The sequence below is a fragment of the Camelus dromedarius genome, chromosome 11 (genome assembly GCF_036321535.1).
Source record: "Camelus dromedarius isolate mCamDro1 chromosome 11, mCamDro1.pat, whole genome shotgun sequence".
Lineage (NCBI taxonomy): Eukaryota > Metazoa > Chordata > Mammalia > Artiodactyla > Camelidae > Camelus > Camelus dromedarius.
The window spans coordinates 59,602,371-59,621,024 of record NC_087446.1 but is presented as its reverse complement, the minus strand read 5'-3'; the positions used below and the strand labels follow the sequence as shown (position 1 = coordinate 59,621,024).

The window sequence follows — 18,654 nt, the reverse complement described above, 5'->3', positions numbered from 1 at the left end:
TCTTTAAGGATACCACTGAAAAAATAATTTGTATTATAAAATTTGAAAAATGCTTTGTTTATAAAATTTATTAATATAATTGCTTAACTTTCTTATTAAATGTTCCACTAGAATTGTTTCTCAGAATAATTTTATTTCTGTTATCTGTGTTGTTTTTTTACCTCTGTATACTTTTCATTAGCTGTCTAATATAATGTAAAAAAATATACACACGTTCTCAATACCTTGACATTCTCAGCTCCAGTGATCTTGATCTGCACCCAGCCTCAACCTCCAGTTCCCATAGATACACCCTCGGCCGTCATTGTCTATAACTGCACTTACCAAACCTCAGTACAAGCAAACTTCTCTCTGGCTGCTCCCATTTTCTCATGAGCCTACTATATCAGACCTACTACTCCCTTGGCTCTGCTTCTGTGGTGGTCTCTAAGTACTTTTACATTGATAAATTCAATGTTCAAAGTCTTCCATTTCTTAAATCTGCCAACAAAAATTACCATACTTACTCGCTTTTCTGTCTAGAAATATTTTCTCTTAATATGGCTGCTGGGGTACAAATTCTCACTGGCCACATCTTCCCAGAATCCTTTGTAAAATCTTCATATTTCTGGTCTTAAAACATCAGTGTTGCATGCTTAGTCCTTGGATCTCCTTTCTTTTCCTTGATGAATTCCTCTAGTCCACTGGCTTTAAATTCTTCCTATATTTTGATATCTTATAACTCCTACCCAAACTCTTCCTTAATTCCAGTCTTAACCTTTCCACATCTTCACATGTGTCTAATAAGAATCTAAAGATATAACATATCTGAAACTAAATTCTCCCCCTTCTTCCTAAAACCTACTATCCTGTCATTTTTCCCCCATCTAAGTAATCATCACTTGCCTTCCAATTGCTCAGGCCAAAACCCTTGATATTCTGATTCACCTGTATTTCTCACCCTGCATGTATACTCTAGCAACATGTCTTCTAAGCAGTTCCTTCAGAATCTGTTCTTAGTCTGACCATGTAACACTGCTTCTGCTGCTTCCACCTTGGTTTACAGTGCTGCAGTAGCCTAGTCTCCCATACTTGACATCCTGTAGTTTGTTCTTCACTAACAGCAAAGTGAACATTTAAAATGTCATTTAGATCATGCGACTTCTCTGCTTAAAACTCCTCAATGCCTTCTCTTCTTGCTCAGATAAAACAGAATACTTTCATACCTCACTGAATTCTACATGATCCTACCTAAGTACCTTTATGGTCTTATTTCCACCTTGCTTATTCCATTTCAGCTGCATTGGGCACCATGCTGTTGTAAAACATACCAGATATATTCCAACCTCAGGGCCTTTGCATTACCCTTTTCAAAACTCAACAAATGAGATATTCCCATATGTGTTCATATCTATTATATAATGTATATAAATATGTATGTCTTAATAGAAAAAATGCCTGGAAGAAGAAATACGAAAATGTTAACAGTGGTTATCTCTAAGTAGACATTTTATTTGTATTTTATTTTCTTATTGCAAAAAATTGCTTTCTGCAATCAGGAAAGAAGTACTCATTTTTATAGAAAGATTAAAATGATCTCCCTTCTTTGGCTTCTTCATCTATCCTAGATAATTTTCTGTTTCTTGATCTGAATATTGCTTCCACAGGTGATTCCGCCTTGGAAAATTATCATTGCATACTGATGCATTTTTCTGTATACATTTACACTTCAATAAAAAGAAAAAAAAACCCTGCCAAAATAGAGAACAGTACTGTCAGTATATGTATATTTATTCAATGTAATTATTTAAATAGTCTGTCTAATTTGCTTTAAGTTTTGAAATACATCATAATATTTATCACTTATTTAATGCCTTAATCAAACTCTGACAGACTACAAGACTATTAAACAATGTTAGCTGTTAAAAAAAAAAAAAGAATGTTAGCTGTTAAGTAGAACATAAACAATGTTATTGGACTAAATTTATATACGTAGGATAACTATGGATTTTTATATTTTTTAAGAGAACATATATTATTAGGTTTATGATTCTATAAAGTTTTATTCAAAACTAACCAAGTATTCTAAAATTTAGGAGTATTTTATATTTCTTTGTATTTCATAAAATATTTTAATTACAGTTTTCTCAAGTTGAAGTTAGGTAAGTTATTGACCATAATTTGATAGATACAGTATTATTTTCTAATATCTCTTTCTAATGTTTAACTATTTAAAGATTCATCTAAATATGGTACTGAAACTTAATTACATCTGTACTCTCAAATACGTAGATACTCCTATGTCTTATTTTACAACAGGTTAAGGTGCTACAGTTTAAAAAAAAGACTTCTGCTCAGATAATTGGTTTAGAAATAAGGAAAATATATGGTTTTACTTTGGAAACAAGAAATTTTGACCAACACAGACATCTGTGTCTTCAAGGAAGGCACTTTTCTTTGTGTCCCTATATTCTATTTTATTTTAGTTAGCTATTAAAATTGTAAATTGTATTCAGTGTAATATAAATTAATCTTAAATTGATTGTGCTGTAACTTAAAATATTTTTCATCTGTGCCATCTCTGACTCATACTTTAATTTCTAACTCCAACATATTATCAGAAGATATATTGCTTTTATAACGTGTAAAAAGTTTAAGCTCATCCTATGTAACATAAATTATATTTTAGTGTTATATGATTGATTTTTACCTTTTGAGATCTTAATTTCCTAAAGTAATCATCTCTCAGAGTTATAATTACAGTTTTGTTCTTAAAAAGTACACCTGGTCTTAAAAACTTTCTTTATTGTTTATATACTTCCTACGTATTTGTTCATCTATTCTTGCTATTTTATCAGTATTTTAAATTTAGGACTTTTATGCTAGTGAGCTCTTAGCTCTATGTAGTATATTTTAAAATATTTATTATATTTATGTATCTTTCCTCCTTAAATCCAGATACAATTGAAAAGGAAATAAGAAAAATCTTCAATATTCCAGATGAAAAGGAGACCAGATTGTGGAACAAATACATGAGTAATACATTTGAACCACTGAATAAACCAGACAGCACCATTCAGGATGCTGGTTTATACCAAGGACAGGTATTTTTTAGCAATACTGTTTATTTTAAGCATACCATACATGAAGCTATTTTGAGTCACAAACTTTATGGCTATCCTGATAATCTATAATGGGTTCTACTGTCTCTGGTTTCCCCTTTCTAATTCATCTCTTCTCTATCCTGACTGGTCACTAATTATAACTTCTGCTTCTCTTTTTGAGCTTAAGAATAACCTACTTTTTAAAAAGAAATTATTTTCCACCTAAAACTAGCTAATGTAATAAGGGGTCAGCCAACTTTTTGTAAAGGATCAAATAGTAAATACTTTTGGCTCAGTGATCCGTATGGTCTCTGTCACGACTACAATTTTGCCATTGTAGACAAAAGTAGTCATACATGGTATGTGAACAAACGGATATAGTTATGTTCCTACAAGCTTTATTTACAAAAGCAATCAGTGAGCTAAGTGAACTGTAGTTTGCCAACCTCTGCTGGAAGGTATCAACGCTCAATTTGGTCTTTCTTTATAATATAATCCAAAGAAATAAATGTGCTGAGAAATGGAAATATTTGGACACAATCAGCAAGTCCTACTGACTTCTACCTTCTAAATATCTCTATTCCATTACCAGCCCTTATCTTTCAGTAATCTCTTAACAGATCCCTCTGCCTCCAGTCTTTTGCATGTCCACTCCTAGTCTTCCATATTTCTGTCAGAGTACTCTTTCTAAAATGTAAACCTTATTATTTCCTTTCCATAAACCTTTCCTGGATCCTTAACAATTGTGGAATAAAATCCAGGCACCTTAACACAGCATGCAAATCATGTTTTATGCTTTTGCCTAGTCCTCTAGCATCTTTAGATCATCCTTGCCTTGTGATTTGCACTGACAATACCACACTGAACTGCTTATAGTTCCCTGAGCCTACTATGCTGTACCATACTTCTGCACTTTTGTGTATGTTGTTCCATCTGCCTGTTGTACCCTTCTTCCCATCCCTGCATTCATCCAGAAAAAAAGTCCTTTTAAAGATCCAAATATTTAAAATAAGCATCCCATCCTATCATGTAATCTGACCGGATCAGATTATTTATCCTTTACATTCCAACTCAAATGTCACATCATTTCTTCAGCCTTTCCTGTTCTGTTTATCTCAATATTTAGTTGAGGTATAGGATTTTTTCTTTTTTTCTTTTTTTTACTTTGGAGAGAAAAATTGCTCTCTGAACTTCCATAATGATTTACATACATATCTTTGTATCATTTATTATATGCTTTAGTTACTTACATATTAAGCTCCCCAACTAGAGTATGAGGTCCTTGTTTCAGTTGGACTTTGTGTCCTATTTATTTTTATTTTGGTATCTAACACAGAGCCTGGTGTTTCAGTATATGCAAATTTTTGGGTTTTTTCTTCTGTTTTACTTAAATTACTATTGATATGTGATATATGTTATTAAAAATTTCAGAGGGACAGAGGGAAATTAATTTTTAGCAAATGCCTAGTCAGATATTGTACTAGGCTATAAAACAGTGATTTTCAGACTTATTTTAGCCATTATATTCTTAAGTGAAATCTTACAAAGTCTAATATGTATTACAATTAAAATGAGTTACCCAATTGAAGCTGAGGAGACATTTGGAACTGTACTGGTTAGTCAGCATTACTCTCCCTAGTCAACCAACTTTCTCTCTCTGCCTTCCAGTAGACATACAGTTCTCTCCCTGGTTACCATCCATCAGGCTTTGAGGTAGCTCCAGGAGTACAATTTAAAATACATAGAATTACTTCTTTAAATCTTTTCGTTAATTGACTCTATATAATGGCTATTATTCTACCTGTTGTATACTTTAGAAAGCGAAAGCTTAGAGAACTTAAATAATTTGATATTCTTGATAGGAATCCATTTATCAGAATGAAGAGGACAGAATAAATTATTTTAATAAGATTATTAAGTATCTTTAAGGACGTTTGATCTTTTGCAATAGGAATGGTTCAAAGAATATGCATTAAAATTTCCAGATTTTGTGCTAGTTATTTTCTGACTGATGATAAATGAACTAAACAGTTCCCTGGACTAAATTCTTTTTTTTTTTTTTTTTTTTGAAGTTGAAAGCATCCTCTGTAAAAACTGAAACAACGCTATGTTATTGAAAAGTTTGCCTCCGAAAATGTGTTGTCTTTATTTCTGTCCCTTCTATGCATGTGTTCAATTTAATTAAATTTTGAAATCTTTCTAAAAGTATTTTTATTTTTAGTTAGTTTTACCCATGAGCAAAATTTTATTCAGAAAGTGATATATTTGAATAAAGGAGTGAATTTTCACATTTCTGGCACCATTCAGCATTAATATCTATGACTGTAGAAACATAAGGAATTTTACATGCCGGTACTGCTAGAAACATATTACGATTAAACTTTAAATAATTTGTTTGAATCTTACTTCAGCTTTAGGACCTTCCTTTACAAAGCAGACCATAAACAGTGATATTAAGTGCATAACTTTGAAACTTTCTGTGGCTGAAATCTTTTGTTTTATAGCTGATTTAACTCCTATGAGAGACGAAGTTTAAATATGTATGTATATATGTGTATTTATATATTATAATATCTGTGTAGATGCCTATATAGTTAAAAGTTATAGTGAAGGAAAACCTTTCTTCAGGTGTTAAAAATTACTCACTGAATTCAATTTTATAAATCTATAAAAATATATAAATATATAACTATATCAGAATGATATCAGGAAAACTGAGCATCATGGATAATTGCCTATGGTAGGTAGGACAGGAATATGGTCAGAGAGGGATCAGGATGGTGGGTATGTAGTGCACTTATTCTTTATATGCTACATATATGCTTCATGTATGTTTTTTGAAAGTAGGAGATACGAATTTTTTTAAAAGATCACTTTAAGTATTTTAATTAGCATACTCTTTCAACAGTGTGGTTCCATGAGTTTTTTAAATCAGTGTTTTATTATTTGTTATGTGTTATATTTGTTATATGTGTTTTGAAACAAGCTTACATTTTACATGGTTAAGACCCAAATGCCAGCTTACAGATTGCCTGAAACAGCCCATAAAAGTATATTACTAAGAGTATGTAGAGCAGGTTGCGGAATTACAACTTGAAGAAAAAAGAGTTAATAAAACTGAATATGTAGAATATATTCAACTTTGTAATGCCTTGAAATTCAGGGTATGTTTTCCATATTATAGTTCTCTATAGAAATTTAGATATTAACTTCTTGTTGAGATTATCACATATTTCTTTTAATTATGTTGCTTAGTTTTTCTTCTTTGCACAGATTCAGGCCCTAGAAAAACTAGAAGAAAGCCTTCTTTTTTAGACTGAAAGATAAGAGAAAAGATTCTGAGCTGTTTTAAAATAAAGTGTAGCTCACCTTGACCTATACTTTTCATTTATCAGAGGTGATTTTTATCTATCCTAACCATGCTGCCGTAGGGAACTTCAGTCTGATTCTCACAAATGTGGCTCTATCACTTATATATTAAAAGAGTCTATAATTTACTCAGTGATAGTGTGACAAATTTCAAAGCCACAAATAATGTATAATCTGTAATTTGGAATTGTCTTTGTCTCTGTTCCTCAGTGTTTGCATAATAATAGTTAGCTCAGATCATACATCAGTGTTTCACAACGACTCTAACCATTTATTGAGCGTCTGTTTTTTGCGAGGTACTTTTACAGGCTACAAATAGAAAAGAAATAGAAAACGTACTTCCTAAATTCAAGGAACTTATATTCTATGTACTTGGTTTAAACTTTTTTATACTTAAAGCCATGGAACCAGTAATTTTCCTCAAGTGTATTAATTTCTTTCCTCCTGACTGTCATTGCCGACTTATTACAAATAAGGTCTTTTTGTCTCCCTTGCCCTGCTTTAGAGTCAGAATGGAAATACCTCTTCACTTTGTCTACTGTGTCCTTTAAGTAACTGCAGATTTGCTTAGTTTCTTAGCACATACAGCTAATCTTCTAAAGCTACTTTAACTTCAGGGTTAAGGAAAAACAGTCTTTTATTGTGTCATATTTGCAGGTATTAGTGATAGAACAGAAAAATGAAGATGGAACATGGCCAAGGGGTCCTTCTACTCCTAAGTAAGTGCTCCCACTTTTTATAGCATAATGCATGACTTTGAAGCTTTGATTTCAGATAATAAAATCCAGAATGATAGAAGAACCTAATTGTATGTTGCAAATATATATATACCTTTTTTCTACTTGAATATATTTTTCTCAGTATAGAAGTTACCTAAATTTGCACTTAAATTAATATGCTGTATTTAAAAAGCCCTCCAATTCAAATCTCTTTTAGAATAAGGTACAGTATAAATATGTTATAAATGTTATGGTACATTGTCTCAATAGAATCAAATCACTATTAAACATTTTGTTTAATATTTTTCAAGCTTTTTTGTGATTTTTTAAGTGTCTATTTAAAGGATACTCTCTGTCAAAATGAACCTGATGTGAAAGCAACATTTTTTTTTATTTAAATATGTTTTAGAATCTAAAGCACAGGTAGAGACAGAGGAGTAAAAGATTAACTTTTTTTAAATTTGGTAAGAACACTTACCTTGATATCTACTCTCTTAAAGTTTTAAATGTGTGTGCTTACAGTATTAACTGTAGGCACATTGTTGTACAGCAAATTTCTAGAATTTATTCATCTTATAAAACTGAAACTTTGTTCCAGTTGAATGGCAACTTCTCGTTTCTCCCTTTCCCTGGCTCCTGAAGACCACCATTCTGCTCTGTTTCTATGAATTTGACTAGTTTACATAACTTCATATAAGTGAATCGTGCACTATTTGTCCTTACTTTACCAAGCATAATATCCCTCAGATTCATCTACATCATCACATATAATAGGATTTCCTTCCTTTTTAAGGCTGAATAATACTCCATCATATGTATATACCATATTTTCTTTATACTTTTATCTATCAGCAGACATTTAGGCTGTTTCCATTATCTTGACTATTGTAAATTTACTGCCAAGAACTTGGAAGGGCAGATGTCTCTTCAAGATACTGGTATCATTTCCTTTGGATATATACCAAGAAATGAGGTATCTGGATCATGTAGTTCTGTTTTTAATTTTTTAAGGAACCTTCATACTGGTTTTCAGAGTGGCTGCACCATTTTACATTTTCACCAACAGTGTATAAGGGTTACTATTTCCACATATCCTTGCTAGTATTTATCTTTTGTTCTTTTGATAACCTAAAAGATGTGAATTGGTATCTCTCTCATTGTGGTTTGATTTGAATTTCCCCAGAGATTACTGATGTTGATAATCTTTTTCATATACCTTTTGCCATTTGTATTCCTTCTTTAGAGAAATGTCTATTCAAACAAATCCTAGGCCCATTTTTTAATCTGGTTATGTGGGGGGTTTGCTATTGAATTGTAGGAGTTTCTTGTATATTTCAGATATTACTCCCTTATCAGAAATGTGGTTTAAAGATTTAAAAATAAGACCTGAATCTATAAATCTAGAAGAAATCTTAGGGGAAAAGCTTCATGACATTGGTCTAGGCAGTGATTTCTTGAATATGACACCAAAAGCGCAAGTACCAAAAGCAGTAATAGACAAAAGGGACTACATCAAACTAAAAAGTTTCTACACAGTAAAGAAAACAAGCAACAGAGTGAAAACGCGACATACCAAATGGGAGGGGATATTTTTTAATGGTTTTAGGATTTTCAGATCCACACTCCATTATCAGAGACCAAGGGCTCATTGAATTTCAATAATTGGACTTTTAAACCTTTGAGAAGTAATACGGTACATGTGTCACCTGTTATTTTACTATTTCTGTAGAGTCCAGGGGACTCTCCTAATTAAGCACATTAATATTCAGCAGGTATTCACACTAAAGAGAATAAGTAAGGACTATAAATAGCTCATATCAGTTCAAGATAGATTGCTCTCAAGTGAACTGTGAAAAAATTTTTAAGTTTTTAGAGCTTTTGGAATTTCAGATTTTATGATAAGGGGTTGTGAATTGTATTTTGAAATCCTTAAAATAATGATTCTCAAATTAATTATTAATAATTTAGTAATTGCTAACCTAGCCAATGAAAGAGAAGAATGACCTGCCACTTAATTTTTTTCAAAACTAAAATGCACCTTTAGTGAGTAATTCTCTTTCTTTTTTATCTTCTGTGAAGTGTTTTACTTAAAATTTTTCATGGGCATATGCCTAAGTATATTAGTTATATTTTACTTTTACTCCTCTTAGTTGGATATAAGGGTAGAACTTAGTATAAGAAGATACTAAAAGTACATGGTAGTATCATGTAGATTTCTTGATTGATGAAGTTTTAGAAGTTAAGAATATTTTCTTTGTGAATATTCACATTTAGTCTTTAGATCAGAACTACTGTTTTTTTCTAGCTTATCTTTAGATTGTTATATACTTGTTGTAGCTTTAAATAATTTCTGAAATTACTGAATTGCTTGTGGGTTAATATAAAAATACCATGAGTTCCAAAGATTGATAGATCTTTTCTACTTAAAATTATTGATATTCATCTGAGAGATAAAACTGTGTATTTTCTTTTATTATCTTTGTTCCTGTCTAGCTCAGGACCATTTTTATTTAAACAGCTATAGTTACTTGCTTGGTCAGAGAATACAATTTCTTATATAATACCTTACATATTATATACATGCAATAAAATATTGGTAAATGAAGGTGTATAATGGAGATACACAGAAGTACAGTTGAGCCCCATTCTTCACTAAATCAACCAGTTTATTAGGGAACCCAAATATTAAAACATGAAAAGTTAAGTATCCATTCACTGTAAAGTGTGAGAAATACCATATAACAGTATGTCATAAATTGCTAAATGATAGTTATTAGAATACCCAAAAGAAGTTTTTAATTAGCTTCTAGTATATGAAAAGACTATCAGAAAACTGAGAATAAAAGGCAGTTCTCCTAACTCAATAAAGCCTATAAATCCAAAGTCTGTAGCAAACATTATATTTGAGAAATTTTGAACATAAACCAAATAAGAATCGAAATTTTAAAAATAATAAAATTCACTGTTTGCATGATACAGTCATCTACATAAAATCCGAAAACAATCAGCAGACTACTAAACCTAAGAGAATTCAGTAACATTAATAAAAGATTATTTATAAAAATTAATAGGTGTTTTCCACACCCATAGGTCAGCGTTTTGTTTTTTTTTTTTTTAACAAAGAACCAGATAATATTTTTAGCTTTATGGACCATAGGGTCTCTGACTCAACTATAACTGCTGATAGAACTCGAAAGCAGCAGTGGACATTGAACAAATGGACATGGCTGTGTTCCTGTAAAACTTTACTTTAAAAAGCATGTGCATTTGGCTTGTGCGCCGTACATTCCTGACCCTGCTATATAATACTAGAAGATAGCATAACAAAAATTAACCTAATTAGGAATGCATAAAACTTTCATGGAAAAAAATTCTAACTTCATTAAAGATGAAAGATTACATGATAATCTTAACCTAGTCTGCTTCTGTAAATCTGTCATGTCAGTGCCTCATATTCAAAATTCTGTCCTGAGCTTTTTTTTCTTTAGGGTGTTTTAGGGTGTGTGTGTGTGTGTGTGTGTGTGTGTGTGTGAGAGAGAGAGAGAGAGAAATTTGACAAATTCATTCCAAAATTAGCATATACCAATCAAGGTCCTGGCCCTAGAAGGAAGTGCTGAACTACTAGATAGTGAGAACTACTACAAAGCTATAGTAATAAAAACAGTATGGTCCTAGCAAAAGAGAGGCAAATAGACTGGAATAAGCTAGTGAGCTTAGAAAAATTCATGTATGTATGAGAACTTGATAAGTGGCACTGCTAGGCAATAAGAAGCAGATTGCTTAAAGCAGATAGGTGCTTAGCTTTTATTAGAACTATTTGGAGCTCACACATTATATACAAAGACAGACTTCAGGAGAAATGAAGACCCAAATAAGAAATAAAAAGCTTTAACATTAATAAGATATTTTGTAGCATATCTATGACTTAGGGCTCCCAGAACATAACATGAAAAATCAGTGGATTTGATTACATCAAAATTAAGTATTTTTGTTAAAAGAACCATATACAAAGTTAAAAGTCAGGTGTCAGTTTTAGAAAATCTTAAACCTACAAGGAAATGATACCTACAGTGTGTAAAGAACTGGTATGAATTAACAGAAACAAAGCAAACAAACTTTAAAAAAAAATAAAAAATATAGTTTAAAAAAGGGGAAGCCCAAATGCTGACAGGTAGCTGAGAGGATACACAAACTACCAATCAGAAAAATTAAAGTGTGAGCTGCAACCTAATAGCCATCAAAAATGACAAAAAGTTAAAAGGGTGCTAGTATAAAGTGTTCAGAGGATTGTGGGAGAAATCTTATGTACTTATGACGGGAATACAGACTAGTGCCACCAATCAGGAATGTTTAATCCCTCTGACCCAGCGCTCAGTGGAATTTTTACGCAGGTCGCTGAATATACAGTCTTTGTAGCTGCGTTGTTTGTGGTAGTGGGGATGTGAAGGCAACCTAACTAAATGTCTATCCCTGGTGGAATGAATGAGAAAAATGATGGTGACATACTGTGGAATACCAGTACAGCAGGTAGAAGTAACAGTGGTGAGATCTTTAAAACTGGATAAATTTTTTTTTTTTTTTTTTTTTTTAGTTTTTTTTGAGGGGAGAGTAGGTGGAGGGAGGCAATTAGGTTTAGTTACTTCTTTTTAGAGGAGGTACTGGGGATTGAACGCAGGACTTTATACATACTAAGCACACACTCTACCGCTTGAGCTATACCCTCCCCCCAAAACTGGATAAACTTTAAAACATACAGTTGAGAGAAAAAGTAAAAAAAAAAAAAAAAAAATGAGATTTAACTCAGAACCGTTTAGGTGAACTGAGAACAGAACATACTACATAAAAACATAATACCTAAGATCACTGAGAAAGCACCTGTAGTGGAGGAAAATAGAAGTACAGCCAAAAAAACGTTTGAGGAATTACCATTTGCTTTTATTTATATGTATATAATTGAAGTAAGAATGTAGATTCTTTTTTCTGGATGAATGCAGCTTTTTTAAAAAGCAAAATTCTGTATATTCATTGAAATCACATTATAAGCACATGTAGACTAGATAAATTCGACTCCAGCAGAGGGCATGCAATTTAAAGTTCCTCAAGAAAGAAATTTCAAGATATTAAGATACAGAATAGCCTGTTTTATGTGCTTTATGTGCTTATTGTCATATCTGTCAGGAAACAACCCCTGGTCCTCAACATAGAATGAAGATGCTGGTTCTAATGAACATCTCTGACCTGGGATCTGTCCAGTGCTCATACTGCTTAGCACGTAATCAGTTCCTACCTACAGCATTAAAAGCTAAGAAAAAATCATTAAAAGCTATAATAGGTGATAGAAGGAAGAATCACGTGAGTTTGTTAATAGCGTTGTTTTCTAGAGCTCATCCCCAGAATTTCTGATGTGGTAGGTCTGGGTAGGGCTTATGAGTTTGCACTTCTAATAAGCTTACAACACTATGGTAAGATTCTAATGCTGTTGGTCTAGGTATCACACTTGAGAAATTCTATAGGTAATGTTTCTTAATATGTATTGTGTGAACCACCATAGGCGGTAGCTTCCAGAGTCCTCCCCCAAGACCAGCAGAATATAAATCTTTATGAGGGGGGCTGCTTATGAGCAAGAAAATGTAAGAGCACCACTACAGTGGGCGTATGTTCACTAAGAGAAAGCATGTTAGTATCTGTGTGACTTTTCCATACCACTGAAAACAAAGAATTTAATTGTTCTAAAGGTTTTAGAATCATAGTAGGCCCATTTTTATCAGAATGGAGACCATATATCTCATCTGAAAAAATGTCAAATATTAAAAAAAGTTAACGGTAAAATACAATTTTGTTTAAAACATGTAGTCCTATAGTTATAAAAATGTATACACTCTAAGACAACACAAAATCTATATTAGAAATCTAAAAACCTGGCAGGGGAGGGTTTAGTTCAGAGGTAGAGTGCATGCCTGGATTCAGTCCCTAAGTACCTCTATTAAAAAAAAAAGTAATTACCCTCTACCCCTCAACAAATTTACAGTATATGTCAGTTATGCCTCATAAAACTGGAAGGGAGTAAAACAGAATTGTTTTTTAAAAAATTAAGAACCTACCTAAAAAATATTCAAAAGTTTTCTATCTGTATTTTTCTGCTGAATATCAATATATAATTTGAATTTTTCATCTTTATATTCATACTATAGTTTTAAATACTCAGGTGCTTAATTTTTTCAGAACTTGCATTTGTAATCTAGTTTTTAAGTATCTAATTTCTTAAAATCTCTCAAAAACACGATATTTTCTAATGATACCTTAGGAAAGCTTAAACAACTTTTTTTCTATTTTGTTAAATTGACTATTTTTTTTCCAAAAGTGTTGGCATCAGATGGATAGTCTAATTATTCAATTGGGTATAGGTGGCTGCTTACATCTTATATTTCCAAAGGTTATTTTAAAGTAGAATAGTTTTAGAAGCCTGGAGGTTCCTAAGGAGAAACCGATAGATTATCCCTTTCTTCAGAAAATGTGTTTAACGTTAACACCTTATTCCTCAGTTAGAAGCAGTGCAACTTTATTTATTTATATTAATTGACTAAGTTGTACTATTAATTTTTTTCTGTGTGGTTTCATTTAGGTATAATTATTTCAAAAGATGCCTTTGAGATTACTAACATTATAGAAATAAAAAGATCCAAATTTTGCTATTTTCCTGAAGTAAGCAAAAATTCTTGTGAGGGTAGCATGAGAAGTTGATTGAATTCAGACATTTTTATTAATTACTCAAAAATATGGATATGTTACACAAGATTAAGAATCTGGTGAAAAAAATTAAGAGTCATTGATGACTGTGAAGCAGCAGTTTTTGTAGGCTAGAAATCACTCAGCAAAGAATCCAGAATCAACCAGATAAGGCACGAGAGTTTAAAAAAATCAAATGGAAAACCAAGCTAGTCGTTCTTAACTCACACATCCCTCTGCCATCTGTGTTGTTCCGATTAATGGAATTCGAAATTGGTAACTGAAACACTAAGTATAAACTTAATCTAGTGCAGTATTATTATTTTTACACCACTCTGTCCCTGAGTGCTCTGCTTAGAGAGACGATACACTTTATAAATAAAACCATGGCATACTACTCTTTTAGTTAGGATAAATAATAAACATCTAGATGACTCTGCAATATTCTGGGTTTTTTGGGTTTTTTTACACCATCCATTTTGATATTGTACCTGTTTAAATACAGGTAGAAAAAATTAGCATATACTTCTTTAGAATTTTTTAAAGTTACTAAACCCAATTTGCATATATAGTAATTACAAGGTTAACTATATAAATTGATTCAGAAAGAGTGGATAGACCTATTAGATTGAAAATTATTAAAATGCTAAAATGTATATATATATAAAATAATAAAATTATTAAAATGAAATTAATAAAGTACTGTCAGAAAAAGTATTGTTCTCATTTTAACAATAAACTGTACAGAGACCTTTTAAGTATTTATAAGCATGATAGTCTCTGCTCATTTGAAACATTAGTAAATTTGGTTGTGACAGTTTTATTTTGGTACCAGAGAGCTATGGTTATTATAGCCAACAGAAAGTGCATTCTTTTTTTTTTTTTTTTTTTAATATGTTGTACTTTATTTTTTAGGGGTGAGGTAATTAGGTTTACTTATTTATTAATTTTTTTAAGGAGGTACTGGGGACTGAACCCAGGACCTTGTGTGTGCTAAGCATGTGCTCTACCATTTGAGCTATACCCTGTCCCCAGAAAGTGCATTCTTGAAGTTTTTGTAAGTATACAGATTTGTTACCAATTTTAACCTTGTTCAGATACTAGAAGTGGGTGATTGAGTGACTTTGATTTGTAGGAGTTGAGAGGATGGCTCAAGAGCCAGCTTTTCATTCCTTGTCATTCATTCATTCATAGTCATATATTTTTAATTAATAACATGTCTTCAATTTGAAATGCAACCTGTGAGCCATAAATCTAGGATAATATTCCAAAATCTGCAGTTTGCTTTCATTTTTAAAGACATTTTGAATCTATAAATTTTCTTTCATACATTATCTCATTTTATCTTCTTACTATTGTTCTCATTGAGAAAAAGACATAAAATGACTTTTTCTGAGACTGTGAAGTTTGGGGTAAGAACTATATACTAAACTTTAAAGGGTGTCTCTAAGTAATGATATAAAACAAAGATCAAATAGAGGGGATAATCCTCAAGGTTCAGGAAACTTGGATCCTATTTTGTCAGAGAGGCCAAGGGAAAGAAGAGCTTCTAGAAGAAAGGGAATGGTAAGCAGTGCTAAATGATGCAGAGATTAGGGGGAGAACAGAAGAGATTCAGTGTATTTGACAAATGGAGACAGCGTGAATGAGAAGTAGATTATAGGAAAAGAGGAGACGAATACCTAGTCAGGAAATGGAACAAGTGATATAGATCACTCATGAAATGTACTAAAAGAAGAAAGATAACTAAGGTACTTGGTTGGAAAGGCAGGATTCCTGGAGAGAAAAAGAAACTACATATAAATCTGTTTGTTATTTAAGTATACACATCCTTTCCTGGGTATTTGCCACTTAATGATAAAGGTGGCATAATGGTAGAATGAATGTTCTGTGTACTGCTGTCTACCGATAAACTGTTTTTTCCTGGTTATTTTATTTTAGTGGTCCAAACTCCAAATCTTTTTTGGAAATGCTTGTGTACATAAATAAACACTCCCCATAATTCTGTACTTTGAGGTTCCTCAATTTAATAGTCATTAAGATCTTGAGTGTGTATGCAGATTTTACTTTGAAATGCTGAAAATGCACATTGATTAAATATTGCCTTCATGTAGACAATGTGTCTACTTTCTGTTGTGATAAGATAATGTATAATCTAGTACTATGTCTCCAAGTTTTACCAAAGAGAGCATGGTCACAGTCAAGCTTATTATAAGCCAGTGTTAGATTCAGTATTTAAAAGTCGTATCCAAATCTAATTGCTGTTAGGACATTTTGATAGTACATTTTATGCATAAATGAATGTAACTTAAATATAGAGTTCTCATATAGATACATGATATTCACAGGTACTAAAAAAAATTACTGGATATTTTATTTCTTCCTTTCTCTCCTGGTTTGTTCCAAAAAGGATTTGAGCAATTTACAGCAAAACATACAAGTCAAGGTTAACTGTATGAATAGATACAGAAGTCAGGACAAATGGAAAATAAATACAGTAAGATGAAACCAGAGAAGTTAGTTGGTAGGAGCTGTAAGAGCTTTTGAAGTTACTAAAATTGATCTGCAAATGTTACGGACTTACTTTGGATCCCGATTCAAACTAACCAACTTCTGAGACATTTGAGGGGTAAAAAATGTAAACATGAACTGAGTATTAGATTGGGACAGAGAGTAGTATCAAAAAAGATCTCTTGCCTGCTAGGGATGTATATGTGGTGTTTACAGGTGAAATCATAAATGTCTGAGATTTACTTTAAAATAGTCCAGCAAAAACATGAAGGAACAGAGGCTGAAAGGATTATAGATAAAACAGGAGTGATAGAATGTTAACAATTTTTGAAGCTGAATGACTGATACTGGGTACTTGAGAACTTGTGTATATTTGGAAATTTCTATTAGACATCAAAAATAAAAGTTGCAGTTTTGGTGCTGAGATTCATAATGGCTGAAGAAAGTAACTGTAATTTTATTTTTTTTAAATGAAATGTTTTGTCAAATCCCATATATATCACTCAAAATAAGGAACAAAAATTAAGTTGTGAGAAACAATTTATATATAAATTTCCTTAAACTCTCTCTTTCTATTTTTTAAGTATTTAACACCTGGCCTGACATAAAGGAGACACACAGCAAGTGCTTGTTGAACTGAACTAATTTTGTATCTCACAGCAGTGACAGTGTTTAACTTTCAAGAGATTTAAGTTTCTCTTTTTCTCTACGAACTTACCTTAAGATGGTTGTTAGAAATGGGGAGAGTTTAAGGTCAGTTTTGTTTTTCTTAATAAGATAATTTTTGTTTTATAGTATTTTACAAATTTCGGTTGTTTTACGTCAGGTTTGAAATTAACTAAAAATTTTTAAAATAATTGTTTTGCTGTGTCTGCATTCAGACTCAATTTCTCTATATTTTGATTGCTCAATATGGTATTAGATTTTCATGTATGTTAAATATTTAGGTAACTTAACCAAGAATAAGCCTTGTTTTTCTGTTGAGGTAAGAATTTCAACTTAGCCTCGAATTGCAGGCTTTTAGTTAAAACATTGGGAATACAGGCATTAAAATACTGCATTCAGTTGTCAGGGATGAAGTTTAATTTTCTGTCTTCATGAAATCATTTCAGGTAAATTGATGTTGTACCTTTTTCTGTCTTGTTAAGAGATGAATTGCTGTCTTACGGTACACCTAGCCCAAACAAGCCAAAATTAGTTTTAACACTAGATAACTGGCTTAGCGTCTACACTGTGTATATTCTAAGCATTTTTTTCTCTTGTCTCTTCAGAAGGCTATTAGTGCAGAGTTGCTAATGAACAGTGTAATTTCCATATTATATCAAAGAAAGAGAGCTGAAGAGCTCAGGTTATACTCCACAGATTGACTAATTAACCCCTAAATTAACTCCACAAATGTTAGCTGGGTTGGGCTATGTGTAATCTAGGTCAGAAGTTGGAATCAGAATAGATAAGTGATCTAATTTAACAATAATGCCTGTAGCAGCATTGGGAAAAAGTGTTATCATACTTCATATTTACCTGTGGACCACATCCATCCTTCTCTCTGATCTCCATGCTATTTAAGGACACTCTCTCTACCAATGGTTTTTATCCCAATACTTCCTAGACCTTGCTTTTTTCCTTCATTATCTCCTCTCTCCTTCATATATAAATGCCGTATCTATGGAGGACACTCAGTTAACCCTAGTTTATGCTTTTGTTTCTTTTCCAGTGTCATCTTCCCTGCTAGGCTGTAAATATAAACAAATCTCTCTTATCTTTAAAAATAAAAACAAAAATCCCATAAACTTCCTCTGAATACCATTTAGTTTAACTTTTATTTTTAAATTCAGGGGTGTGTGTGATTGGGTTTGTTTATTTATTTATTTATTTTATTTATTAATGGCAGTATTGGGGATTGAACCCAGGACCTCATGCATGCTAGGCATGCACGTCTACCACTGAGCTATACCCTACCCCACCCAGCTTTGTTTGAAACCTAGTTTATTTGACCTCTCTTTAATACTTCGTTTTGATAACTATCTCCTGTAGAATTTCTCTTATTTTTAATCTGTGGACTGTTTTCACCTCCCTGACAAATCCCCTGGCTGGCTGGCTCTTCCTGTCCAGGGCTGCCTGTTTGATTGAGTGGGTTGTGTATGCACAATTCTTGGAGGTATTATTCACACTGTACTCCATGTAAAAGGCCCTCCTTCGCATTGTGCAGTTTTACCAATCATTGTTTTTGTGCTGTTAATGCAAGT

The 18,654-nt window shown here is 32.1% G+C and overlaps 1 protein-coding gene across 7 annotated transcripts in view; it reads left to right on the top strand.

The window, feature by feature from the left end:
- USP15 (ubiquitin specific peptidase 15) overlaps nucleotides 1-18,654 on the top strand; it is a 107,715-nt gene that overhangs the window by 41,090 nt on the left and 47,971 nt on the right. For all 7 annotated transcript variants that reach the window (XR_010382953.1, XR_010382954.1, XM_010989149.3 and 4 more), the window contains 2 exons: nucleotides 2,938-3,083; nucleotides 7,110-7,171. Coding sequence is in view for 5 of the 7 variants with exons in the window: in XM_010989149.3 (XP_010987451.1) it covers nucleotides 2,938-3,083; nucleotides 7,110-7,171 (208 nt within the window). In the remaining 2 variants the exon portion in view is untranslated. The remainder of the gene's footprint in view (nucleotides 1-2,937; nucleotides 3,084-7,109; nucleotides 7,172-18,654) is intronic.